Here is a 27,426-nt window from a genome sequence, read left to right as displayed (position 1 = left end):
ATTGATAACCCCCAAAGCCCCGAGTCTATCACCTTGTAATAGTCTTAAAGCCCCTGCACCTGGAACTGTTTACTTTCCTACAACCATTTATCCTTTTAACTTTTTGACTACTTTATTTCTGTAAAATTGTTTTAACTAGACCCCCCTCCCCTTTCTAAATCAAAGTATAAAAGAAAATCTAGCCCCTTCTTCGGGGCCGAGAGAATTTTGAGCGTTAGCCATCTCTCGGTCACCAGCTAATAAAAGACTCTTAATTCGTCTCAAAGTGTGGCGTTTTCTCTAACTCGCCTGGGTACAACAGTCTCAGGCCACAAAGATGGGTCCTGTAGGATCCCCTTCGGGGCACCCAGGAGCTGGTGGCTTCTGCACTCTGGAGGTCACAGCCCTTATGTCTCAGTGACCCTGGCCAACACCAAGCTGGAGTCATACATCCCCACATCCCTCCACAGTGGGGCTGCGAGGCAGGACCTTCTGACTGTACAGAAACTCATTGCAGATCTGGTATTGACTCAAAATTAGTGGCCACCACACACACACACACACACACACACACACCCCTCGCCTGGAAGAGATCACCTGCGTGTCAGCAGGCTGAGCCCTGGGTCCCCGCCCTATCCCAACGGCTCAGACCCTGGCCTGGCATAACCACACAGGTCACCCTGGTAACTGGCCCCAAGCATCCTACAGGAAGGACAGCAGCTTCCAAACTGCCCTGAGGAACTGGGAGGACGTGGGGGCCTCTGAGCACTTAGGGTGGTAGGCTCGGGGCTCCTTCCAGCTCTTTCACGTATTGGAGTTCAGAATAGGATTTTGGCTACAAAAGCATTTCACTGCAGCTTTTAGAAAGAAAAGGCTGCTGTAGAAGAGAGTTCAGTGCTGGCTCTCACACTCAGCGGTATATGAGAATCACTCTGGGAGCTTTGAAAACTCCCGACACCCATGCCACGCCCCGGACCAATTCCCTGACACTCTCTCAATGCCCCAGGCCTATTCCCTCACACTCTCTCAGGAAGAGACCCAGGCATCTGCATTTTTAAAGCCGTCCAGGAGCCCTCTGAGAACAACAGAGGTTCTCAAAGGGGGGTCCCCGGGCCAGCAGTGTCAGTGTCACCCAGGAACTTGTCAGGAGGGCAAATTATTGTACTTCACCCCCACCCACGGACTCAGAAACCTGGGAGTGGAGCCAGGGACAAGCCCTGCTGATGACCTGCTGCCTGGTCAAGGCTGGGAGCCGTGCTCCTGGAAGATCTAGCAAGTTCGGGGCCAATGGATGCCACCAGTGACTGTCCCATCGGGAGTCTGGACGGCAAGGGTGGCCCCGCCCCAGCCCAGCAGCCCCGGACTCACGCAAGACACAGTAGAGGCCGAGCTGTTCATAGCCCTCACAGCAGTCGGTCACGTTCCTGGACTCAGGGACCTCCACTACCAGGTACTGGGTCCGGTAAACCGTCTTAGGGCACCGCCTCCAGGGGATCCAGCCACCGCAGAACACATAGGTCGTGTAGGACGTCTGCACGGCCTCCACCTTCTGTACAGTGTGGGTCACACGGTGGCTGCACAGCTGGTAGCCCAACAGGGAGAGGCCTTTTTCTAAAAGAGGCAAGCAAGGAGGCGACTGAGAACACCAGGATCAGATCCATGCGAGCGGTTATCCGCAAGGCGTCCCTCTGCAACGGCAAGTGAGACCACACCTCCCGCACTCGGGCAGGCCTCTCAGAAGCTGCCCACCAGCCGTCTCCACCGGCCTTTGCCTGCTAGCGCACCAGGAAGGCTGTTGCACGAGTGAGCACAGAAGAATAAAGCATAAACGTAGCCTGGCCTGCTAAGAAAGCCGCTGTGACCGAGGAGGAGGTGCCACCTGGGCCCCACGCGTGCTTCCTGAAGCACGGGGGTCTCACGGTCAATATACGAAGGAGAGAGCACAGTGCTGGAATCAACGCTTAGAGATCACGTCCCTTTGTTCTGCTCCATGTGAGCTCATTCCACAGGCCGTAGAATCTCGTGCACATCTATCTCTTAGTCCCCCTGAGCCTCAAGGTTGCCACATGGGAAGTGAACGTGCAGCAGTCCCCTCCACAGTGCAAACTGAAGGCCTACTGTGGCCAGGACATGACAATCATGGCTTTCTTTTCAATGAGGTGGAAGATAAGTAAGCAGGTACTTAAAGCACCTGTGGAGTGGGGTCGCTCTGTGGCAAGTGTGTGAGAAGTTTGTTGATGATAAAAGACCAGCTGAGGCTGAGCATGGTGGCTCACACCTGTAATCCCAGCACTTTGGGAGGCCGAAGCAGGCGGATCACTCGAGCTCAGGAGTTCGAGACCAGCCTGGCCAATGTGGCGAAACCCCATCTCCACCAAAAATATATTTTAAAAATTAGCCGGGTGTGGGCTGGGCGAGGTGGCTCATGCCTGTAATCACAGCACTTTGGGAGGCCGAGGCGGGCAGGTCAGGAGATCGAGACCATCCTGGCTAACACGGTGAAAGCCCCTCTCTACTAAATATACAAAAAATTAGCCGGGAGTGGTGGCGGGCACCTGTAGTCCCAGCTACTCGGGAGGCTGAGGCAGGAGAATGGCGTGAACCCAGGAGGCAGATGTTGCAGTGAGCCGAGATTGCTGGACCACACACTTGCCACAGAGCGACCCCACTCCATAAGCAACAGGGACTGGAGCTGCAACCTCCTCAGGGGGCTGAACCCCAAATCACCCTGCAGGCTGAGCCGGGAGGGGATGGGGACCTCCTGCTGCTTGCTGTCACCAGTGGGGTAGTCACTGTGAGCTCCGCAAAGGAACGGGAGGTCCTTGTCGTAGGGGGTGGAACAGGACAAATCAGCTTCCGGGACCAGGGCAGCTTGGCTGACAGCCTAGAGGTGACTTGCTTGAGGAATGGTGGAATATGGCCAGAAGGAATGTGCTCACCTACTCAGTGACCACGCCAAGCAAGGCAGAGGCCGAGGACTTCCTGCACCGAGAATTTAACAGAGTGGATCTAGCTTGTGTTTTTCATTGTAACCTGAGCAGAGATGCCAACCACATTAAGGACACTTACAGCTCCTGGTCTCTAGAGAGCTGCCAGGGCCCCACCTGATCGTTACATGGCCCCAGCTGGTCCGCAGCAGAGCCCTCCTGCACACACACGCACGCGCGCGCACACACACACACACACACACTCGTCTCCTGTGGAACCCGGGAGATGTTTGCCCTGTTTTGTTTTTAACATTTTATCTGAGGTCACGTGCCATCCCAAGCCTGGCTTCTTGGCCAAGCCCAGAGAAGAAAGCATTTAGCAGATCCTGCCATTCTGCAAAGACCCATGAGGGCCATCGGAGCAGGAGCTGGGGGTCTTGGATTCTGGTCTCAGAGATGGGAAAGCCTAATGCTCTGGGGCCAACAAGAGTCCTGGAGTCAGATGGACCTGCACTCACAGCCAGGCTCACAAACCCCTGTTGCATGATTGCACCCGTGTCATGCCCTCCCAGTGCCCCTCTCTTGTCATCTGTGAAATAACAGCCATGCCCTGTGGCTGCAAAAGGCTGAAGTGGGGCCATGCCCGTGAAGGCAGTGCTGGCACACACAGAAAATTCGGGGCAAGCGCATGTGGGGTTGCTGAGGTTCTGCCCCGTGTCCTCATATGCAATGAAGTGTTCTGGAAACACCTCCTAAGACCTTCTTCAGCTTCCCAGGATTCCCACCCATTATGCATCTGAACTGTGGGGTCTACACATTACCTGTTCCAATGGGAAAATCCATTTCATAAATCACAAAGCAAAATCCTGCTTCTGGGTGAAAAATTTTAAAGTAGTACAAAAACATAGTTGATTTTAGAAACAGAATGGATTCCTTTAAATTTGTAACTGAATAAGACAGATTTTAAGAGGAAAATGATTTTAAAATTCTGCAGCCCCATTTCCCTGGATTCTGGGGTTTCAGAACTCCTGTGTGTTTTTTAGAAGCTGCTCTGCTCTCCGCATGCCTGGGAAAACTCCAGACAGAGCCCTGGTGCAGCCTCTGGCTCCTGTGGTGACTCTGCCCTGTGAGCTGTGTGGCCTGGGCGAGTCCCTGATCCATTCTGGGTCTCCCTTCCTTTTTTGTTTTTGTATTGTGGTTTTTTTTTGTTTGTTTGGGGGCTTTTGCTCTGCCACCCAGGCTGCAGTGCAGTGGAGCAATCTTAGCTCACTGCAGCCTCCACCTCGCAAGCTCAAGTGATCCTCCCATCCCAGCCTCCTGTGTAGCTGGGACCACAAGTGTGCACAACCATGCCTGGCTAATTTTTTTTTTTTTTTTTTTTTTTTTTGGTACACGTGGGGTCTCACGATGTTGCCCAGGCTAGACCTCCTTTTTTTTTTTTTTAATCTGTAAGCGAGGACTTGAATGCACCAAGGTTCAGGAGACCTTTCTTCTGCATCTGTAGGAGTTCACTGTTCTCAGTGGGGTCTGAGGACCCACAGCATCTGCATCACCCACAGACATGCAGAGTTCCAGGCCCTGCACCCCAGACCTCCTGGCTAAGAATCTGCATTTTACCCCCACGAACGCCCAGGTGATTCAGCAACAGGTTCCCACTGGGGAAGTCCTCTTCCCAAAACCCTACCCGGCACTCCTGCCCCACCTCCACAGCTGCTACCATGTGCGCTTACAGAAAAGCTTGTCCACCAAGGAACAGATGTCGCCTCTCCAAGCAGAGGCGTCCTTGCCTGCCCAGGTCTCCGCAGGGGGCTGTCCTCATGAGACCCATGCCAGGGAGCCCCTGTCCTTAAGAACTGCCCATGCCAAGCCCAGACCCCTCACCTGTGAAGCCGCTGGCCTGGCTTGGGCCCACAGCACTGACCAGAGCCAGCAGGGCCAGCCTCAAGGTCCTGAGCATCGTCCGGCAGTGGTGGCAGCTCAGGGCTCTGGGCCTCCACCAAGAAGCCTGGATCTCTGTTACGCCAGGGCTCATAGGGGCCTGAGCTGCCTGACCTGGAGAAACGGCCTTTCTGTCCCCTGTGCTGCTGCAGGTGGCAATGACTTCAGAGGAAGCACCGCTGGGAGCAGTCCCTTATGCCTGCTCGTTAACACCCACCACTGCCATGGCCGTTTCCCTGGGGGCTCCTGCGTGTCACAGCCTATTCTGCTCCAAGCAGATGGCATCTTTTAGGAAAGGTGAGTACCCAACAGCCCAGACCGCATCACTGGATCCCATCTCGTTGTTACGCAGCAAACACATTTGAGACCCAAATCTGAGTCTCTCCATCAACACGGAGTATTCTCTTACCCTATCATTCCGAACTGGCAGAAGAAAACAGCGTCAAATCAAAGTGGTACATCACGTTCAGAAAAGCGTCCTTCACACGGTTCCACAATGCAGTTCAAAAGTCACAAAACTGTCCAGGTGCTTTGACCCAGTCCTCTCCTCCTGGAGCTTGGGCTGAGAGCACGAAGCTGTGGTCACAGGGATGTGCATTACTTATTATGACTTAAATGGGAAATTACATAATTGAACAGCCACAGGAGAACGGGAGAGTAATTATTACAGAGCATCTGGATGCAGTATTACACGGGCGTTGAAATGCTCACCATGAAGTTTTAGTAGCTTAAAAAAATACTTAACAATCTGAAGTCAAAACAGCAACGCATGCAATTTCATCTCCATGAAAGTGACAACTCTGTACAGTTATATAAGCGTGGAGAAAACTCCAGAAAGGGCCATGGGACAGGAAGAAAACATTTTGAGGAGTGATAAGAATACAGGTGATTTATGTTTTATTTCAGTAACCATCATGGTATATGCGAAGTAGATTTCTAAATCTCATGTTCAGTTCTTTCTAGCTCATGATGTTTTCATACCGCACCGTTGATTGCCTCTTACTGCTTGGTGTTGACTGCTGAAGCCCAATTTTTAACATTGGATGAAGAAGATCTTGCTGATTTTACTGAGGAAACATTCAGATGAGTTAACAAAGATTCACGTTGGCTGCATGGTTCGGGAACATAATTCCCTGGCGTTCTAGATACAAAACAATTCCTCCAGAAGGGACCTTCTTGCCTAACTCCTGCACCAACGTTGCTACCTCTTTTATTCTCTGTAGATTAATCTCTGAGATGATGAACTGCTATATTTGCTTGGCTAATGACTAAACGTCAGATGCCATGACAAGAATACAAAAAGGAGGCTGGAAATGATCTCACAGCAAAGGGGCTGCGTATAACGGGTGTCCTTGGAACACAGCAGCTTTTATAGAAAACCAAAAGCTTCACACAGAATTGGCTCATTAAAAAATGTTTTCATAGGAAAAGAATAAATGTTAAAGCTATTATATAATACTCAAGAAAGTGAAATTTTATTAACACTAAAAGAATAAAAAGTATTATGATTTAAGTAAATCTGAACATTTTAAAATGCAAGATGAATTTGTATTATCTTGTATATATCATCTCAAAATGTTTGCTACTATAATGTATGAATGTCTATAAAATATCAAGGTAAATCAGGGATAATATTACAGGTTAAAACTCAAGATTTGTCTGGTGCACCGTTGTCTCTCATCTTCACGAGTACCCTACGAAATAGGTCCTTTGTCCCTATTATATAGGTGAGAAAACAGGTTCAGAAAGGCCACACAGCCAGTAAACAAGAGATTAAACCCAGGCTTGTCCAAGCCTCAAGCCGCAGTTCTTCACACTCCACTCCACTGCTGGTCTGTCATGATTTAACCATAGACCCCAAGACAGGGGAACAAAGTCAAGACATTTTACCAATTGAGGACTTCATAATAATTTACAATTGTCCATCAAATGTCATTGTAACATGCTGTCTCTTTATATTAAATGATTAAAGAAAAAAATCTCAAAATTAACAGTCTGTTTCTAGCTTGGTCTCTCCTTCAACCTCCGTTTCATTGAGGCACAATGAAAGATACCCCTGCCGTGTGTGTGTGTTTCTGTCTGTGTTTTGTCCACGGAAGGCATTTTTCTCCAGTTATCCTTTATACGTATTTTTCTGCATGATGGCCGGAGGGATTTTCCATGTTTGCACTGTCCATGTAAACACTCTGAGGAGAAAAACAACGCCATACTGTAACCCAACAGGGAGAGAATTCTCCAGCACTTGGTGTCCAACACTGCTGGGGTGTGTCTTCCACAGTCCATCCAGCAGAGAGCCCCAAATTCTCTCAGGGCCTCTGTGCAGAAAGGCCAGCATCCCCCACACAGCATCCAAGGGCTGGAGAGACAATGGAGGCTACTGGTGTGCCACGCTGGCTTTCAGGGCACACATGCCCAGGCATTCACACCCACTCACACTCACATACATGCGCTCACACTGGGTGTAAACACAGACACATCCATACTCACATGTGCACCGACACATACAGACACATTCACACAAGTCCACACACATACTGACACACGTTCACACTTACACACACTTACAAACTCATATGCCACATCACTCACTCATGCACACTCACTCACACATGCCCACACTAACACATGTACATATATTCACACTCATACACATATGCGCATGCACACACACAGACACACATTCACACCCTCACACTCGTGCACACTCACATTCACTCTTGAATCTGCACACCCACACACATGCTCATTCACACTAACAATCACACACATTCACACTCATGTACTTGCACACACACAGCTGCCCACTCTCACATGCACAACGCAGGAGCCAAGGCAGTGCTTCCCATCCCTGGACGCAGCCTCTCCCTGGGTGTGTGCTGCACCTCCTGTCTTGAGCGCTGGTGCCTGGGCCAGCAGCTGCCCTGTTTTCTCCATCTCTAGGGGGAGTGATTGGAACTCAATGGCCTCCAGGGGGCCTTTCTCCTCTCAGGTCAGACTTCTAGGCCCCTATGTGTGCAAGCTCACAGAGGCTCAACAAGTTGTACTGCAAAATCACATGTCTGTCATTACCCTACAGCCAAAATGTTCACAACCTCTTCTTCGTATCCCCAGGCATTCACACCCACTCACACTCACATATATGCGTTCACACGGGGTGTAAACACAGACACAGCCACACTCACATGTGCACTGACACATACAGACACACGTTCACACACACACTTACAAACACAAACTCATATGCCACATCACTCATGCATACTCACTCACACATGCCCACACTAACACATGTACATATATTCACACTCATACGCATATGGGCATGCATAGTAACGGCTGCCAGGCAGGTGCAGGCAGAAAGAGGCAGGGTGGGAGAAGTGCTCATCTCCAAGGGGTGGCCAGCTGGGTTTATCTTCAGGGAAAGCTGGTTGTGATGGAGAACGTGAGGACGAGCTAGGGAGGAGTCATGCAACGGAAAAATGGTTTGGACTTGGAAGCGACCTTGAGTCATCCGGCCCAGCATCCAGCCCATCCAAGTGGCTCTCCGACAGCGGCGGTGACTTAACACTCTGTTTCTCGGGGTGTGGGTGGGGACCACCCGCATGGGGAGGGAACATATAGAAAATGCAGGCTCCCAGCCTCGCTCCTCTCTCACTCAGGCACTGGAGGATAGGCCCCCCGGCATCCGGGTGACTCGGGTGCTCACACGACCTTGAGGACCGGACCCCGTCCTCCTGAACACCAGGCCACGAATTCAGTGGGATGGCCCCTTCTGTGGACAAATGGCTCTGCCTGAAAATTTCTCCCGATGTGGAATCACGATTGCCTTCCTGCTGGAGCGACCACACCCGAGAAGCCTGGTCCACCCTCACACTGGACAGTGAGTGCCACTCCTCCATGTGGCAGCCTTCGGACCCTTCTGGAGAGTTCTCCCGGCCGCCTCTGTTTTGCTCCCCTCCCCCATCTCTCTCTCCCTCACTCACACAGACACGTGCCCTCGTCTTTGTCTCTGTTTCCGTTTGCCTTTGCAGAAGCTCGCCTTTCTTATCACAGCCCGAATGACTTTTCCTTTTTCACATTCCACTTCGGAGACTGTGGCCCTCCACAGGCAGCAGTTGCCGGGTTGGATGGAAAGTGAAGGTGCGGCCTGGGATTGGGACATTTTCTCCAGGCCCCAAAGAGCAGCGTGGGCATGTCGCTTTCTCGTGGTGAGGCTAGAGCAGATCGGAAGGTGAAGAGACACAAGAAACTCCCAGAAGAGGTGCCCAGGCCTTCGGAGGTGCTTCTGTAACACAGCAAAGGCGTATCTAAGGCCAGGGGGGCGGTGGACACGCACGTGCCGGTGTGTTTTCAGACCCTGCGTGCCTCACAGTGGAACCCGGGGAAAGCCCTGGATTAGGAGCCAAATACCCTCAGTCCAGTCCTCGTTCTGCCAACAGCTGGACAGGGTCCCCTGGGTGGCATTTATCCTCTCAGTGCCTCAGTTTCCTAAATGGGAAATTACCAAAAGAGAATAGTGACGCCTTCTAATTTAGTGATGTTTTAATGCCTCCTGACTTGATGAAAACCAAATTAATTAATGTATGGGAATGCCTTCCAGAACTAGAGTGTATTTTAAGTATCCATCACTTATTGTCATTAAATGTAGGTAAGGCCATTACTGGGGAAATATAATTAAAAATAAAATGTGCTGGCCAGGCACAATGGCTCACGCCTGTAATCCCAGCACTTTGGGAGGCCGAGGGGGGTGGATCACGAAGTCAGGCGTTCAAGACTAGCCTGGCCAAGATGGTGAAAGCCCATCTCTACTAAAAATACAAAAATTAGCCAGGTGTGGTGGCACATGCCTGTAATCTCAGCTACTTGGGAGGCTGAGGCAGAGAATTGCTTGAACCCAGGAAGCGGAGGTTGCAGTGAGCCAAGATCTCGCCACTGCACTCCAGCCTGGAGGACAGAGCGAGACTCCGTCTCAAAAAAAAAAAAAAGAAAGAAAAAAGAAGTGTGCTCCCAACCCAGAAAACCTCTCCACAAAGGTGGAAGAGAAAGAAAATTTCATTATTGGATAACCATTAAGCCAGAAGACGATATGCATCACAAGCAATGGCTAAGAGATTGCAAAGAAAGGATCGTATCCTTTTAAAGACTCAAACAGGTACAACTCACTTCATGTGTGTTTTCGACATAAACAATAACTAGTCCTTAAGGAAGAGGCCCTGACAGTGCCATTTGTCACACGCTGTTGACCCCAGAACCACCTGGTCATTGGGGTTACCATCTGTGTTTGTTAATTGTCTGTATCTAGAAGAAGAATGAACTATCTTCATGACAGGAGGTAGTTTTGCAGCTTGGAGCAAGATGGACTAAGTTAGGCTTTTGGCCTCCCTAGGAAACCAGAGAGGCCAGGAGACAGTTTGGGAGGATGAGCTGGGCAGATCGCCTGAGGTCAGGAGTTCAAGACCAGCCTGGCCAACATGGTGAAACCCTGCCTCTACTAAAAATACAAAAAAAAATTAGCCAAGCACAGTGGCACACACCTGTAATCCCAGCTACTCGGAAGGCTGAAGCAGGAGAATTGCTTGAACCCAGGAGGTGGAGGTCGCAGTGAGTCGAGATTGCGCCACTGCACTCCAGCCTGGGCGACAGAGCGAGACTCCGTCTCAAAAAAAAGAGTAATGCTCGGAGAAAAAGGAGAGAAATATCTCTTCCCTTCTTTTCAATCAGGAGAATTAGGCCTCTATTTTTAATTTGTCTCTGTCCTTGAAATCCTGAGGTGGTTTTAAGAGCATAGGGCACTTACCAGAGAAGGCTGGCGTGGGTGCTTGCCAGGGCTTCTTCCAACTCTGAGATCATGAGCATCAAGGATAAGCTTTGGAGCCTATTGATAACAGCATTAGCACCACGATCAGGAATGCTGTCAGTCCTAACAAGTAACGTTAGGACAAAAAATTCACGGTTCATGTGAAAGAACGAATGCAAGTCAGAAACAAAAATCCACCTATGTCTGCGTCCTGGGACCTGGCCGCGGGGGGCAGCGTGGTCTGGAGAACAGGGTGCCAGCCAGGCCTGGTGTCCTGACTTCTAGACAGGACTCCAGCCTGTCTGTAAGGGTTGGTGCAGGCTGAGCGCAGTGGCTCACTCCTGAAATCCCAACACTTTGGGAGGCCGAGGCGGCCGGATCACAAGGTCAGCAGATCGAGGCCCTCCTGGCCAACATGGTGAAACCCCCTCTCTACTAAAAATACAAAATCTTGGCATGGGGGTGCACGCCTGTAATCCCAGCTACTCGGGAGGCTGAGGCAGGAGAATCGCTTGAACCAGGGAGTCGGAGGTTGCAGTGAGCCAAGATCATGTCACTGCACTCCAGTCAGGGTGACAGAGCAAGACTCCGTCTCAAAAAAAAAAAAAGAGTTGCTGCAGTCCTTGGCCACCTGGACTTCAGGGTCTTGTTTCCAGATGGTGAAGATGACTGGCTCAATCCACACCTGCACCAGCATTTCATGACTGGATCATTTCTTAGGACGGGTCAGACCATGGTGCTTCTAGACCCATCAGGGCCATTCTGCACCCAGTAATGGATATCATCATGTGGCTTTGAAATAATGAAGCAAGAGCAATAGAATCTGAACTGAAACACAATAACTACATGAGTGAGTTTATAGTGTGGCATCTTAGAAAGCTTTCTGCTGGAGGTTTCCAAATAAGTGACGCCAAACTCAGAGGGGATCGTTCCCCGCCAGCCCTCATCACAACAGGCAGCTGCCCCAGCACAGTCACTCCTGGAAAACACCAATGTCCCAAGGCACGGAGTCTTTCTGCTGGGGCTGAGGTTGGGATAAAAGGACATCACAACAGTGAGTTGCCTCTACCTTGAATCAGGCTTTAATGTTTAAGAGGAAAAGAGAGGTGTACATTCCCCCAGCCGCAAGGATTTTCAAAAGTAAAAACAATACAACAGATTCAATAGCTTCAATAAATGATTTTAAAATTCTCAGATATGCACTCTTTGTCAGGATTCTCCAGAGAAACAGAAAACTGATTTAAAAAAAAAGAAAAAAAGAAAAGAAAAGAAACAAATTTTTGGGCCAGGCGTGTTGGCGCACGCCTGTAATCCCAGCACTTTGGGAGGCTGAGGCATGCAGATCACCTGAGGTCAGGAGTTAGAGACCAGTCTGGCCGACATGGCAAAAACCCGTCTCTACTAAAAATACAAAACTTAGCCAGGTGTGGTGATGGGCGCCTGTAGTCCCAGCTACTCAGGAGGCTTAGGCAGGGGAATCGCTTGAACCTGGAGGCAGAGGTTGCAGTGAGCCAAGATCGCGCCTTTGCACTCCAGCCTGGGCAACTAAAGCAAAACTCTGTCTCAAAAGAAAAAAAGAAAAGAAAGAAAGACATTTGTGATTATAAGAAATTGGCTCACACAGTTATGGAGCTGACAAGTCCAACATCACCTGCAGGGTGAGTCAGCAAGCTGGGGCCCAAGAGAGCTGACGTGTAGTTCCTGTGCCGACGTAGGCAGACCCAAGACCCAGGGAGAGGTAATGTTTCAGTTCAAGTCCAAAGGCAGCAAAATCTGATGTTCCAGTTCGGAGGCCATCCGGCAGGAGGGATTCTCTCCTCCTCAGGGGCAGGGGCAGCCCTTTTGCTCTTTTCAGGCCTTCAGCTGATTGCACGAGGCCCACCCACATTCTGCTTGACTCAGTCTATTGATTCAAATATTAATCCAATCAGATCAGAGGAGGGACCTGCAGAGGCACGACCAGCAGAGAAACCGTTGGGCTGGACTGCCAACTGAGAACGCCAGGGATCTGATTCACCAGCAGCCTTGGGGACATTCACCTTGGGCTCCACAAACTGCCAGAAACCCCCCAAGCCCAAAGGCATCCATACAACGGCCAGGTTATTTCAGATTGACACACGTCCTAATGTACGAGTCAGCCCACACATCCCACAGGCACTGAGCGTCTCTTGTTGTTCACCCCAAATAAACTCTGCTGAAACTGGGGGGCCTCAGGATGTGGGGAAGAGGGAAGAAGGGCAGAGGGCAGAAGTGGATGGTTTGCTCTGCTCCACCCATGGGAGGCTGGTGCACACGGCTCCTTCCGAAAGGGCTTCCTGCTTTAATTGCAGTGCTGAGACACAGGTGGCTCTCATGCCCTCTAATTCAGGCAAAGCCGCCACTGGGGCCAAGGGGAGCCGGGGGAGAAGCAAGCGGCCAGTTGGGAGCAATGTTCACGATGGCTCCTTGTGTGCACCAGCCCCAGAGTCTTAGAGGGAGGGATTCCTCCAGGGGGACTGAGGCCAGAGGTTTCCACTGTTCCTGTCCTAATGATCAGGTGAGCAGCCTCCCTGGGTTCCTGGGTCTAAGGCATCGCTCAGGAGAAAGGACCTTCACCACCTTTGCCAGGAAAGACTCCTGATACCCAGGATGGGCTGCTCACCTGCTGGGAAGCTCTTTTTAAAATCCCAATGCCTGGCCTCCAGCCCCAGGAAAGCAGCTTAGAATCTCTTTGGGCGACACCTGGGGGAACTCCAAGGGGCAGCAAGGTTGACAGCAGCCTCGACCCAGTCCAAACACAGGGCAGCTTGCCAATAAGGAAGTGAAAGCAAAGGGCCCTTGGCCAAGGTCACCCTATGCAGCGGGCTGAATGGCACAAGGTCACCCTGTGCAGCGGGCTGAATGGCACAAGGTCACCCTGTGCAGTGGACTGAATGGCAGCCCCCCACACCCCTGCAAAAGATATGTCCAATCCTAACCCCAGGTAGCTGTGAATGTCAACTTATTTGGAAAAAGGGTCTTTTTGCAGATGCAATTTAGATGAGATCATCCTGGATTTAAGGTGAACCTAAATCCAATGACTGGCATCCTTACAAGAGGAAGGAGAGGGAGATTTGAGGTGCATGGAGGGAAGCCCTGAGAAGCCGTGGAGATTGGAGTGATCCATCTACAATGAGCCCGGGATGCCAGGAAAGGCTCATCCCAGAGCTGGGGAGAGGCAGGGGACGGTTTCTCCCTCGAAACCTCCAGAGGAAACCAGCACTGTCAGCCCCTTGATTTCAGACCTGCAGCCTCCAAGCTGTGAGACAGTGCAGGTCTGTTGTTCAGCCTCCCAGCTTGTGTTTCTTTCTTTGTATAGTAGCCCCAGGACGTTGGTTAGGGGTGCAGCTTCGCTCACTGTCGTGGGACCCCCCCGTTGGCTCTTCTCACCACCCACTTTTGCCCTCTGCCCATCTCCCCTCTTCTCCACCCCTGCGAGTCCCACCCCAGTTCCAGCAGAGTTTATTTGGGGTGAACAACAAAAGACGCTCAGTGCACGTGGGGTGTGTGGGCTGACTTGTACATTAGGATGTGTGTCAATCTGAAATAACCTGGCCATTCTCTTGACGCCTTCCGGCTTGGGGGCATTTCTGACAGGTTGTGGAGCCCAAGGTGAATGTCCCCAAGGCTGTTGGTGAACTGATTCAGATCCCTGGTGGTCGCGACTGACAGTTCAGCCCCTCCCCAGTTTCTCTGCCAGCTGCGCCTCTGCAGGCCCCCCTTAGATCTAACGCATCTGTAATGCTTTCATCTCACTGAGAATCCTCCGCCTCTGGCAGGTTAGAGTAGCGCTCAGGGTTGGATGTATTATCTCACCACATCTGCTTCGGTTTCCCCTGCAGAGGCGGCTTGGCGTTGGCGCTGGCGCTGGCTGGGCACAGCCCTAACTAACTTGCTTCTTTGCAATCCTTCCCCCACTTTCATCTGGAAACGTTCTCACATTCTCTACTTCTTGTAACCTCAACAGTGGGTGATGTTGAGAAAGTGTCATTTTTGTCCCAAGGCCTTTCTCCCTGTTGGACGGTCCCAGGGTTTGGCACAGCAGCCTTAGCAGGGCAGAGAGGGAAAAGGCCAGGAGCCCAGCACTGGGTGCAGTCCAGGATCCCAACCTAGATTCTCTGCCTGCCACGCGTTCACGTGGGGAAGGCCAATTTGTCCCAAGGAAACCACAGCTCAAGTGCTCACCATGATGTTGATGACAGTGGCCACCAGTCCCCACTGTCCCGCTGCAGATCTTGCTGATTTTCTGATACAGAGATGACCTCAGAGCCTCTTGGGTGGAGAGGAAAGCGCCCAAGATCAAAGTCACGGCCGGCCACTGGGGGCCACTGGGTGCCACTGTGTAGGAGTTTACCCTGGAGACAAGTGGAGGGAAATGAGGGCGCGAGAAGACGCTGCCTCGCCTGCCCCTGAGAGAGCCCCACGGGGCAGTGTTCAAGACCCCGCTTCCCACAGGGCAGGGGCTGGGGCTTGCTGGGAACGTGTGTGGGATCTGAGCACAGGGACAGCCTCCAGCCTGTAACCCGTTGCCGCTGCCTCCTTCCAGAAAAAAACACGCCTTGCAGGGGCAGGCCCAGCCCTGTGGGGTTTCAACTTCTGAAGCAGTTCAGGCGAAAGGCCGAAAACAGGAAGTGAGACTTGGGTGGTGCGAGGAGGGTGTAGGCAGGCAGGAGGGATGCTGATACAGAAAATTCACATTTGAGAAGAACCCAACGTACAAGAAAGGAGAAGAAAAGAGAGAGAGAAGACACCAGCACGAACTCCCCATGGATGCACCTGGCTTTTCTTCAGCTGCCTGTCTGAGAGCCAGCCTCTGCGCTGCCCCACTCCTTCCACACACATTCGCTGCCCTGCCTGCTGCAGGCCAGCCCAGGTCCTCAGTGGGACCCGCTCATGGTCTCCAAAAGCCTTAAAGTCTCTTGTGGGCTAAATTGTGTCCCTCAAAAAGATATGTTGAAGTCCTACCCCTCCGAACTGGTGAATGTGACTGTATTTGGGAACAGGGTTTTTGCAGGTGTAGTTAAGATGAGGTCAAATTGGAGTAGGGTGGGCCCTAAATCTAATATGTCCTTATAAAAAGAGAGACATTTGGATGTAGATGAATGGAGAAGGGAGTACCATGAGACAACAGAGGTGGAGGGGGAGCAAGGCGGCTGCAGCCAGGGCACACCAGGGACCACCGCCCCCGCCCACACCAGCACAGGCCAGGAGGGCTCTGTCCAGACACCTGGATCTTGACCTTCTGGCCTCCAGAGCTGTGAGGGAATCAACATCGGTTGTTTAAGCTCCCAGTTTGTATTGCTTTGTTCCCAGCCCAAGCCGACTCACACAGAGTCTAATGGGGAAGAGGTTAAACAGGTTAAACATAATCCTCCTGCCTCAGCCTCCCAAAGTGCTGGGATTACAGGCATGACACCATGTCCGGCCCTCACTGCTTTTTTGTTTGTTTAGTAATTGGCTAGGTTTTTTGTTTTTTGTTTTTTGTTTGTTTGTTTTGTTTTGTTTTGTTTTTTCTTTAGACAGGGTCTCTCTCTGTCACTCAGGCTGGAGTGCATGACAGGATCTGGGCTCACTACAACCTCGACCTCCTGGGCACCAATCCTCCCACCTCAGCCTCCCGAGTAGCTGGGACTACAGGTGCACCTGTAGGTTAAACATAATCCCATGCCAATTATGCCCAGACAACAGGGTCCATGGTACCAACACTGAAGCCTGAAAGGAGAAGGGTCAGTTGGGCCCTCCAGAGAGGCTAGGGCCGGGAGCTGGCCTCACCCAGGAACCCATGCAGAGGGCAGGGATGCCGGAGCACAGGGCACAAGATGCATTTCCACCGCCCCATCACTCCACCCTTCCAGCCATACGCCAGGCCCCAGCCTGCCCAGCCCCCAGGACAATGTAGGTGCTGAGAGCTCTGCCTCTCTAGAAGTGGGCATCAAGGCAGGGCACCAGCAAACGTGGCCCTGGTCACCATCAGTTCCCGTGCGCAGGGTGCAACCCCTCACAGGGGCATGGTGACCGAGGCCTCCAGATCACTTGGGGCAGAATCAGAAGAGGCTTCAATTTCAGCTGGAATTTAGGTCAGATAATGAGGGCTGTTAAGCCCCAGGTTGCCTTGTCTGAGGCGCTGTGATGAGAAATGCTGGCACTGGGTGAATCTGCCAGGCAGGCAGCGCTCCCATCCCCACCCTGTCTGTCCCCAGTGGGGCCCTCCAACCTCCGTACCTGAGTGACAGCTTCGGAGCAAGGGAGGCTCCTTCCCAAGTGGGCAGCGTCAGTGGAGGGTAGATAAGAAGCTTAGCTCTGAGGCACAAGGATGCAGCGACTGGGGAACAGAGACATCAGAAACCGCTGACCACTGAGGAAGATGAGGAGGAAGAGGGCTGCCGTGGCCTTTGGGTCCTTGCAGAGCCAGGTCTAACCCCAGATCCATTGACATTTGCTTTCTAGGTGGCCTTTGGAAGACACTTGGCCTGGCATCTAATCTGCAAATGGAAGAATAGTACATGCCTGCAGGTGGCAACTGAGCCAGCTTGCTCAGAGACCCCAGGATGCAATCAGCGCTTCAGAGAGGCTGGCTTCCTTGCTTTCTCCTTAGGAAGATCCAGTGCAAGAGTGACCCTGAAATCAACCTTGCCTGCAAGAAAGGGCTGTGTCATGTCCACTGCAGTCACTGTCCAACCTGCTGTCACTGCCCACGGTCCACTGTCCATGGGGCCACTGGCCAGATGGACTCCATGCCATTGGTGGTCTCTAGGGACAGACAGGCAGGCAGTGAGGGCCTAGCCTAGAAGTGGCCCCCAATGGACCCCGATGACAGCCGGCCAGTGCTGGAGGAGCTGTCCCCACAAATGGCCAGGGGAGGGGACACTCAGCCTGGGCGAGGTCAGGGCTTCCAAGGGTGTTCAGCAATAGCTGGCCAGCATTGAGGCAAGCAGGTGACAGCACGGTGGGCAGGACAGTGTGGATCACATCGACACAAGGCCACAGACAGGGGATCGGGGCTGGGGATTAGGCAGCTGGCCTCAGGAAGGTCCTCCAGGGAATGGCAGGGCTGACTCCAGGCCCAGAAACTCCTGACACTGGGACTAAACATGGCAAGAGCCATCCCCAAAGGGGGTGAGCCACTGAGCAGATGACCAGAACCAGAATGCAACAGAGGCAGAGCCAAGCTGCAGCAGCTAAACCCAGGGTCCACGTCAGCCTGGGGTCAGAGGCCAAGTTTAAGCAACACAATCAGGGCCCTGCCTGGGGGGCACTAGGGCCACAAATCAGCATCAGCCCAAAAGGGGAGAACCAATATTGACCCGTTCAGTACCAATCCAAATACTCATTCCAATCAGTGCCAATTCAAACACTCATCCCACTCAGCGCCAATTCAAATTCTCACTCCTCCCTGCTGCCCTTCAGTCCTCGGCCCACTGCCATCCCACTTCCTGACACCTAAAACAGCACTTCACTGTCACCTCTCTGAGGTCATTGGTCCTTTTATTCTGTGACAATGTGAGTGAAGATCTCCCCTGCCCTGATAGGTGATGGGCAGCACAAAGGGAGGAGCCAGGGCCTGGCGCGGTGACTCACGCCTGTAATCCCAGCACTTTAGGAGGCTGAGGCAGGAGGATCACTTCACACCAAGAGCTTGAGATCAGCCTGGGCAACATAGTGAGACCCCTGTCTCTACAAAACAATACAAAAGAAAAAATTTGCCAGGCGTGGTGGTGTGTGCCTGTAGACCCAGCTATGCGGGAGGCTGAGGCAGGAGGATCACTTGGGCCCAGGAGGTCTAAGCTACAATGAGCCATGTTCAGGCCACTGCACTCCAGCCTGGGCAGCAGAACCAGGCCCTATCTCAAAAACAAAAACAAAAACAAAACAAAACAAAAGGAGGAATCAGGACCTAAGACTACTTCCTCCTGGGGACCAGCCCATGTCTGGCATACAGTAGGTACTCAATAAGTGCTTGTTGAATGGTCTGGGGTCAGCCCACATACATATTATGGAAGGACCAGGAAGAAGCAGGCGGAAGAGGGCTCCCCACAGCCGCTCATCACTCCCACCTCCCGGGCGTGCATCTTATTTTAAGGACCTCTTCTATGGTCTCACAGACCCACAGCCGTGCTTCCCAGAATAGCCGTGACCAGCAGCAAAACACTTCATTCCGACATTCAAGGCTCAGACGGGTCGCACGTTCTTTCCCATGGAGATCACAAACCAGGAAAGTCACTTTTTCAGCAGCTCTCTTCATCTGCCTCCTGCCGAGAGAATCCAGGAGTGTGAGGAAGTCACTCCCAGCTGAGAAACTGATGCCCTCTGATGCCCTTGGTCTTGATAATATATTTAAATGTCATGTGATTATATAGTTACAATTCTTAGAAGGGTGGTGGTTCCCTCTAAAGCTGGCCATTTTACAAACCACTGACCTAGAAAAAGACTCTCACTATTGCGCTGTAAAGATGAGGAGGGACTCAGAAGCTGACGGCCATTCATCCTCCCGGCTGCTCCACCTTTCCAGGTGTGCAGAATGCTCAGGTGTTGCGAGAACCATGATGCAGGGCTGGCACTGCACAGGCGCTCTTTCATGGCGGGTAGGGAGACCCACCAGAAAATCCTGGCCAGGAATTCAAATACATAACCCAGACATAACATGCTGCAGAAATTGCTGCCAGAAACCCAGCCCTGCGGCAAGACAATGCCTTCTTAGCATGCTGGCAGGCGAGGTGACCGCAGTCACTCAGGGGTTTGGTTACAGGTCCTAAAAACTTGGAGTTTCCTTCCAAATGAGTAATTTCTTTTCCATTTTCCAAAGGTTAGGAGGTTTTTGTTAAGAAATACATTTGAAGTGACGTTAGGAAAAACATACCCTTTCCAAAAACCCCAAAGAATGTGAAGAAAGTCCATCCGCATTCAGCACTCAGTGGCTTTCCTGGGGAAGGGCGGGCGTGGGCCCCCGTGCTAGCATTTGCATAGTAAATGAGGGAATGTTTACCAAGCAGTGTTCAGTGGTTTGAGGCTTGTATAAATAAAAGATAAACAGATGAGGAAGCCCAAGTGGAAAGACGGGTTTGGAACATCTCACTGACTGGTGGAGCCATCAGGAGCGTTTTTCCATCCCAGAAGGAAAAACGGAGAGCAGCATTTCCAGCCAGACTTCCAGGGAGTCTGCGGAACTCGTTAGGGAGGAGAGATCTGTGCGGTGTCTGGGGAAACTGCCTCGTGTAAGGGTCTCAACAGAGTGTTTGAAGGGAAAAAGAATAAGCTGTGAGGGGTAGGACACACCCTGAGAAGGAAGAGATACAAAGATATGTTTGAATGGTGTCTTCTCAAAATTCATATCCACCCAGAATCTTAGGATGGGACCTTATTTGGAAAGGGCTGTTGCAGATGTAAGGTCAGAGATGAGATCATCCTGCCCTAGCACTGCCCCAAATCCAGGGAGAGCATCCTTCTAAGTGACAGAAAAGGACTCCGAGGAGGCAGAGGTTGGAGAGATGTGGCTGTGAGTCAAGGCGCACCACAGTTTGCCGGTAACACCGGCAGCTGGAAGATGCGAGGAGGGTGTCTCCTCAAGAGCTTCCAGAGGAGAAGCACTCTACTAAGAATGAGATCTGTTTGCTCACGAACGCTGACGCCTCAGATCTGTTTGCTCACAAACACTGATGCCTCTGAGATCTGTTTGCTCACAAATGCTGACAACTCTGGATGCTAGACTGGGTACAGATATTTAATGGGATTTGCCCTCAAGATCGCCCAAACTATTTTGAGAAAATCAGATGAGGACACTGTCGGGCTAGCTGGTGGTGAGGACAGAGGTTGGAGCTCAGGTGTTCTGAAACCCTGACTTGACTTGTAAGTTGAAGTAGGCCGTTCTTGATTGGCCTATCCTTCCCGTGGTCTATTAGATGAAATGGAGGGACAGCACTTAATCAATCAATTCCAGGAAAGAGGCAGATGACCCGGGGGAGGGAATAGGACCAGAGATACCCAGCAAAGTTCTGCTTGGCCATCATAGCTTTACAGGTGTCAACCAGACATGTGACCTGCATGACCTCCATGTCTACCTGTGAAGGCTGGGCTACAGGTGCACCCTCCGGGGACTTCCAGAACCCAAACCCAGTGATGTAAGAGGCAAAATAATTTCAAGTCTCCTTTCATCTATTTTTATAAAGTAGAAATAAAATGGCCTTTTGGTCATCCAATCTGTCCTCTTGGAAATATCCTTTCTTGGAAGAAAGAAACACAGGGAGGGAAACACCGAGAGTGATGGTGTCTCCTGGAGGTCAGGCTGTCTTCCTGCACTTCCGTTCTGTTCCCCACATTCGGCACCCCACACCCCCCACCACCTATAATCCTGGTCCAACTCTGGGTCTTGGTCCTGCAGACGGCTCCCAGCCCCTGCGTCTTGGAGTTCCAGCAGAGAATTTCTGTGACTTTGCCCTCCTACTGTATCCCCATCTGTTACTGAGAACCCCCCAAAATGAGACCTTCTGACCGCCTGCAGCCCCAAAACCCCAGTGAATCAGGAGAGGGGAGCAGGCAGCATGCCTCCCACCACCGCATCTCACCTGCTCAGCCCTGCATTCCTCATATATAGAAAGTCCTGGGGAACGAGGTCCTGCGCGACTTCCTGCTCCAGCACATTTCAGGGTTGTGCTTGTGGTATAATGGACACCCTCTGCCCAGAAGCAAACAGGGAGAGACCCCAGATGGGCTGTGAAGTAGGCACTAAGGTTTCACTCCACTGTTTCTTAGAGGGGGTCCTCCTTCCTCCTCCTCCCTGCTATTCCGTGGAGTCTGGTTGCCAGGCTCACAATGCCCACCCACCCCACCATTCTTTCCACCCAGGGAGCCAGAACCACCCATGTGTGCATGTCGAGCTGGGTCGGGGGCACAGCAAGGCTTGGTCCACCATCTGCAGCCTGTCATGCCTCCTGTCCACCCGAAGGCCAACTCCTAATCCTCCCTCCACTCTGGTTAACACCAGCTAAAATGTAGGTCCTCCTCCCCCTGGATTCGGCTACACCACTGATTAACATCACACAGGCAGAGGAAAGTGTTTGGAGGTCTGCCATAGGGAAGGAATTCATGTTTATTTGGTAGAGCCAAAAATTCAACAAGGAAGTAAAGAAGTTCCTCCAAGGTGGGTTTTGCTCAGGACAGGAAGATGTTTCTTGTGGCTAGAAGTGAGTGGCAACAGGTCCTCTGGCAGTGATGAGCTACCTGGCCTCAGGAGCATTCAAGTAGACCGAAAGCCATGGGAGGTTCCAGAAGCTGGAGCAATAGGCCAGGCTTGGATCATTGTGAAGGCCTTGCTGGGGCAGCAGGGGTACACTCTGCTACATGAGAGAAGTCCCTGAGGGGAGAAGTGAGTTTGTCCAAGGAGTAGGAGAGACGCTTCAGGAACAGAGGACAGCAACAGTATACTCTGAACTTGGATCGCTCCAGAACATTCAAAGGCCAAAGCCATCCTCTTACCGCCATTTCTGCTTTCAGGAAGAAGAGGGCTGTGTGGGCCCAGAACCGGGTCTGAGAGAGAGGCTGGGCCTGCTTGACATCACACACCCCAACTCCTGCTGGAGAAGGGAGCCAAGGTAGGCTGAGACATTCCCAGACTCAGTGCCCACAGCTCTATCCATCTGGAAGACTTTGGGCCAAACCCATAAAGAATGTGAGAGGGGCCGGGGAGCCAGCCCAGGATGACTGAAAGTGCAGTGAGTTCTCTGTCTGAGCCTCCAAGGGTCTTCTGCCTGGGCGTTCTCTGCACCACAGGCAGGAGTGGCAATCTCTTGGAGGTTTTCTAAGGGCTGAGCGAGAGACAGAGGCAAGGAGTTTCCGTACAAGACTCCAACACCTGAGGAAGAATTGGAATAACTGCCAGTGGAGCTGCAGGGTCCCAGGGGAGAAGCCCAGGCTCTGAGTCCACAGGGACTGAGACCTTTGCTTATCAACTCTGCAACCTCAGGCAACGGTGCTTCCTGGGCCTCAGTTTACCTGTCTGTAGGGAATTCACACACTAGGTAAAGTGGGGCTGTTAGGAGGCACTGAGCATGTTAGTTCTTGTTCCTACATCCCCAGGGCAAGACTTCCTCCCAAGGGAGGTGATCCAATGACAATCTCATTCGTACCAAGATGTGAACAGCTGACCCCAATCCTTCCTTGAAAATGATGGACGAGGGCTGGACGCAGTAGCTCACACCTGTAATCCCAGCACTTTAGGTGGCCAAGGCAGGTGGATTGCTTGAACTCAGGAGTATGAGACCAGCCTGGGGAATATGACGAAACCTCATCTGTAGAAAAAAATACAAAAATAAAAAAAATTAGTTGAGTGTGGTGGCGTGCACCTGAAGTCCCAGCTACCTGAGAAGCTGAGGTGGACGGACCACCTGAGCCCAGGAGGTTGAGGCTGCAGTGAGCTATGATGGCACCACTGCACTCCAGCCTGGGTGACAGAGTGAGACCCTGTCTCCAACAAAACAAAACAATGGAAGAGATGAGAAACCAAGTTACCAAATTCCTGGTGCCTAAGAGCACAGAAGTGCCAACAGGGGGCAGCCAGCAGTAGTAAAGATAAATTATAGATTTTCCACACAATTTTTGGAGAACTGACTCTGGGTTTAGTGATTTGGATTTGGATAAATTTTAACAAGCTTCAGATGGATGGAAACACAGCAGAAGGTGATGTTGAATTTTTTGGAAGGTTATCCATGCTGCACTCGGGAATGGCTAACATTTTTAAAAGACTTTAGTAGTGCTGCTGTGGAGCAACTGGAACACACAACTGGTGGATATAAACTGGTGCAACCATCTGGAAAAGGGTCTGGAAGTCTCTTATAAAACCAAAAATACACCTACCCCAGACCCAACCATTTCAATCCAATATTTACTCAAGATAAAGGAAAATTTATGTCCACAAAAATATTTGTTCACACCAGTTTTATGAATAATAGCCAAAACCCAGAAACAGCCCATTAAGAGGAGAATGTAAAACCAAATTATGACATCTTCTTAAAATGGAATACTACTCACTAACAAAAAGAAATGAATCCTCAGCACATCACAAAGGACATGAATATAGCACAAAACACACTGAATGGAAGGAGCCAGACAGAACTGACTACATACAACATGACTTCATTTCTATAAAGTTCTAGAACAGGCAAAACAAATCTATGGTGAAGAAAAAAATAAGAGCAGTGCTTTCTTCTGAAGATTGAAGGGGGTATTGCTTGGAAAGGGCATTAGAGAACCTTCTAGGATTCTGGGGATGTTCTAAGCCTTGAAAGAAGCTTATGCACTTGTTGGAACTCAATGAATGTACACTTAGCATTTGCACCTTACACTGTATCGAAATTTTACCTCAAAAAAGGACTATAAACAAATATGAAGCTCTAATTAATGATATGCCAGGTGAAATATTTAGGGAAACAAATGGAGGTCTGCAAGTTACTTTGAAATGCATTAGACACAAGATGCCAAGGGTTGATGGTTGAGAGATAAATGGGTGGGTAGATATGTGATAAAGTACCGCAAATATTCACTGTAGAACCTAGAGTGTCTACTTTACAATTGTTTCCACTTTTCTGTGTGTTTGAAAATTTTCATAATACGATGATGGAATACTATGCAGCCATAAAAAGAAATGAATTAACAGCATTTACAGTGACCTGGATGAGATTGGAGACTATTATTCTATGTAATGTAACTCAGGAATGGAAAACCGAACATCATATGTTCTCACTGATACGTGGGAGCTAAGTTATGAGGACACAAAGGCATAAGAAGGATACAATGGTCTTTGAGGACTTAGGCGGAAGAGTTGGAGGGGGGCGAGGGATAAAATACTACAAATATGGTGCAGTGTATACTGCACAGGTGATGGGTGCACCGAAGTCTTACAAAGCACCACTAAAGAACTTACTCTTGTAACCAAATACCACCTGCCCCCCAATAACTTATGGAAAAAAAAATTTAAATTGGGATTTTTAACATAAAAGCCAGCCTGGAAATGTATCTTAATTTTGCATGTGTCCTCAGCCTGCTGGAGAAGCTCACCCGCTGGAAGCAGAGCCTGGAAGTCAGGTCAGGATGCTGCGGTCTAAGGTCCACCGCTGGCTCAGAATGTAAGAGTAGGGCCAAGAGCGATCACATCATCTCCTCTCACTCCCCTTATCTGCATCACACAGGCCCTCAGAGAGATAAAGGCGCCCCACAAAAGGGCTTTGAGGTTGAGGGTGACCAACATCGCATCAGGACAAAGAATGATTATTTGGTTATAGAAAGACAGGCTGATCAAGTCAAAATCTAGCAACTTGCAGCTTTCATTTAGCTGGTAAGTTTTCACTCCTTTGGGGTTAGAGCAAATTTTGTAATTAAATTTGTGATCAAAGAGTGTGGCCAGAAATCTGCTTTTTAATCCAAGAGCAGCATCTGAAACCGGAGTCAAGACTGGAGAAGCAGGGGCTGCCTTCTCAGTCATACAGACTCAGAGGAGGCCAGTATCCAGATGATGTCGCCTCATACACTGCAAACCTGAAAACAGGCCACCGCACCTACCTGCTCCCTGGAGGTCAGCCACATGCAGAGATCTGCCCAGCGGATAGGTTTTTGGATTTTGCTGATCGATGGGAAGGATTTGTGGATTCCAAGCCTTTCAATAAAAGCGACTTTGATGTTGTTGGTTCTAGTTTTGTGCTTTCTTTACTAAAGAAAATGAAAATAATCCTTCCCTCAGTATCGTCATGATCATGAGGGCAAATGCAGCATGGATTTGAAAAAAGATCCTAAACTGGAAAAAAAGTGGTTGCAAAGGGCATTCTATTTGAATAAGGATGATGGGTTCAAGGGTAGGATATAGCAATGTCAGTGATATAAGAGAATGAATATTCTTAGCAATACACACCAAAGCACTTGGGAAAAGAAACCTGATGTCCGCAACCTCTTTAAATAGTTCTTGTGCTAAAATCTATGTGTGTGTATATATATACAAACATACATATACATACATTTACATACACATATGTATACGCACATATAAACACACATATACATACACATACATTTACACACACATATGTATATGCACATATATACACACATACACACATATATTTACATACACACATATATACACACATATATTTGCATACACACCTATGTATATGCACATATATACACACATATATATGAAAAGATATGTACATGGACAGAGATGATACTATATATATGTAAGAAAAGATATATACATAGAGATTATACTAGAGAGAGGATATTAAGCAAATGAGACAAAATGCTCACAATTAATGAATTGGTTGAAGTGTACAAACATTTCTTTGTACTATTCTTGCAACTTTTTTCTAAGGCTAAAATTATATATCACAATGGCTAATGTGGGAATCATGATAGAAACACACTGCCTAATCTCAGTAGAGGTGGCATGTGGACGCCTGGTGTGTGGCTGGAAGAATAAAGGCAAGGAGTGAGGTGCCCTGAGACGCATCCATAGCTGTGAGTGAAGGTTTCTTGCAGCTGAAGCAGCTGCCCGAGCTCCTGGGGAATACATGGATTTCAAGAGCACTCGAAAGCCAAAAGCAGTCAGCAGGCCTTCATCAGCTGCTCCTTGCTGGGTTCCGGAGAAAATGCTCCCTTCTTGGAGACATCGGTGACCCACAGAATGCACAGGTATGCTGCAGGCCACACACCTGGGGACAGAGGGTCTAAGAACTGGGCACATCATGCTGCAAATTCTTTCCTCCAGGGCCCCTCTCAGAGCTCTCAGAGCCTGGTCGTGCTCTGTAGCCTGTGCAGGCTCCTCTGCGATGAGAAATACTCAGTCTCCAGTGGATGAAATGCTCAGGGTGAGGCAGTGCCCTGGACCACATGAACAGCAACTCACACGGCATGTGTGGAGTAGAACACCTGGGCTGGGCCAGCCACCTGCTTCTGAGCCTCACAGTCTGACCCCACAAAGCTATGGTGGTTTCCCCTGGACTGCACAGCTGAATGCCCTCAGGGCTTGCACCACACCCCCAATTTCTCTCTTCTGAGACCCAGACTCTGAGCTGGGCATATTCTGAGTTCCTTCTCCCCACGAAAGGTCCACTCTGAGTTCCTTCTCCCCACAATAGGTCCACAGCTACTCAGCTCAGAAGCAGGACCACAGAACAAGGGAAACCAGGTCCAAGGTCCCCTCTAAACAAGCACTGCTCACCTGCCCACGGGTCTGACCCAGCATTACACACAGCACGAGGCCTTTGTCTCATATTTGTACCTGAGTTCCACTCCATTCATTCAAAACATGTTGTCTGAGCATCCTGGGCTCTGCAGTAGGGGGTGACAGTTCACTGATGGCTCCTTGGTCCCCAGGAGGCAGGGTCAACTCTGCCTGGCTCTCCAGGGCTCAGCCTGAACTTCAGCCTGAATCTGTCACCACCCCACCCTGGACATGTCAACAGGTGAGCACCCCACTTCTGCTCCCTCCCCCGCCAGGTCTCTTTGCAGAGGCCCAGGCCCCGTTCAGCTTCCCCACTGGATCCTGGTGTCCACCTCCATGCCCAGAGTTCTTCATTCTCTTCCTGACTCTCGTTTCTCTCCACAGCTCTCTCATCTCCCTCCACAGCTCTCTCGTCTCCCTAGATCTGAGGGTCTCCTACCCACACCTTCACAGATGATGAGTAAGTGGGTCTTTCCTTAGGTTCCCACAAATATGGACTTATCGCACATCCACATGGATGCCAGAAAGGTCACAGCTATATGCCGACCTACAATAATGATGGG

General features: G+C 50.5%; 1 protein-coding gene across 1 annotated transcript in view; it reads right to left on the bottom strand.

Annotated features, from left to right (window-relative positions):
- UMODL1 (uromodulin like 1) overlaps positions 1 to 4,863 on the bottom strand; it is a 70,944-nt gene extending 66,081 nt beyond the window's left edge. Inside the window, exons 1-2 of the mRNA XM_063659821.1 lie at positions 4,788 to 4,863; positions 1,348 to 1,590 (exon numbers count right to left, since the gene is read on the bottom strand). Coding sequence (XP_063515891.1) covers positions 1,348 to 1,590; positions 4,788 to 4,863 — 319 coding nt within the window. The remainder of the gene's footprint in view (positions 1 to 1,347; positions 1,591 to 4,787) is intronic.
- Between the last annotated feature and the right edge of the window lie 22,563 nt (positions 4,864 to 27,426).

The sequence above is a fragment of the Pongo pygmaeus genome, chromosome 22 (genome assembly GCF_028885625.2).
Source record: "Pongo pygmaeus isolate AG05252 chromosome 22, NHGRI_mPonPyg2-v2.0_pri, whole genome shotgun sequence".
Lineage (NCBI taxonomy): Eukaryota > Metazoa > Chordata > Mammalia > Primates > Hominidae > Pongo > Pongo pygmaeus.
This window is presented reverse-complemented; position numbering and strand designations above follow the sequence as displayed.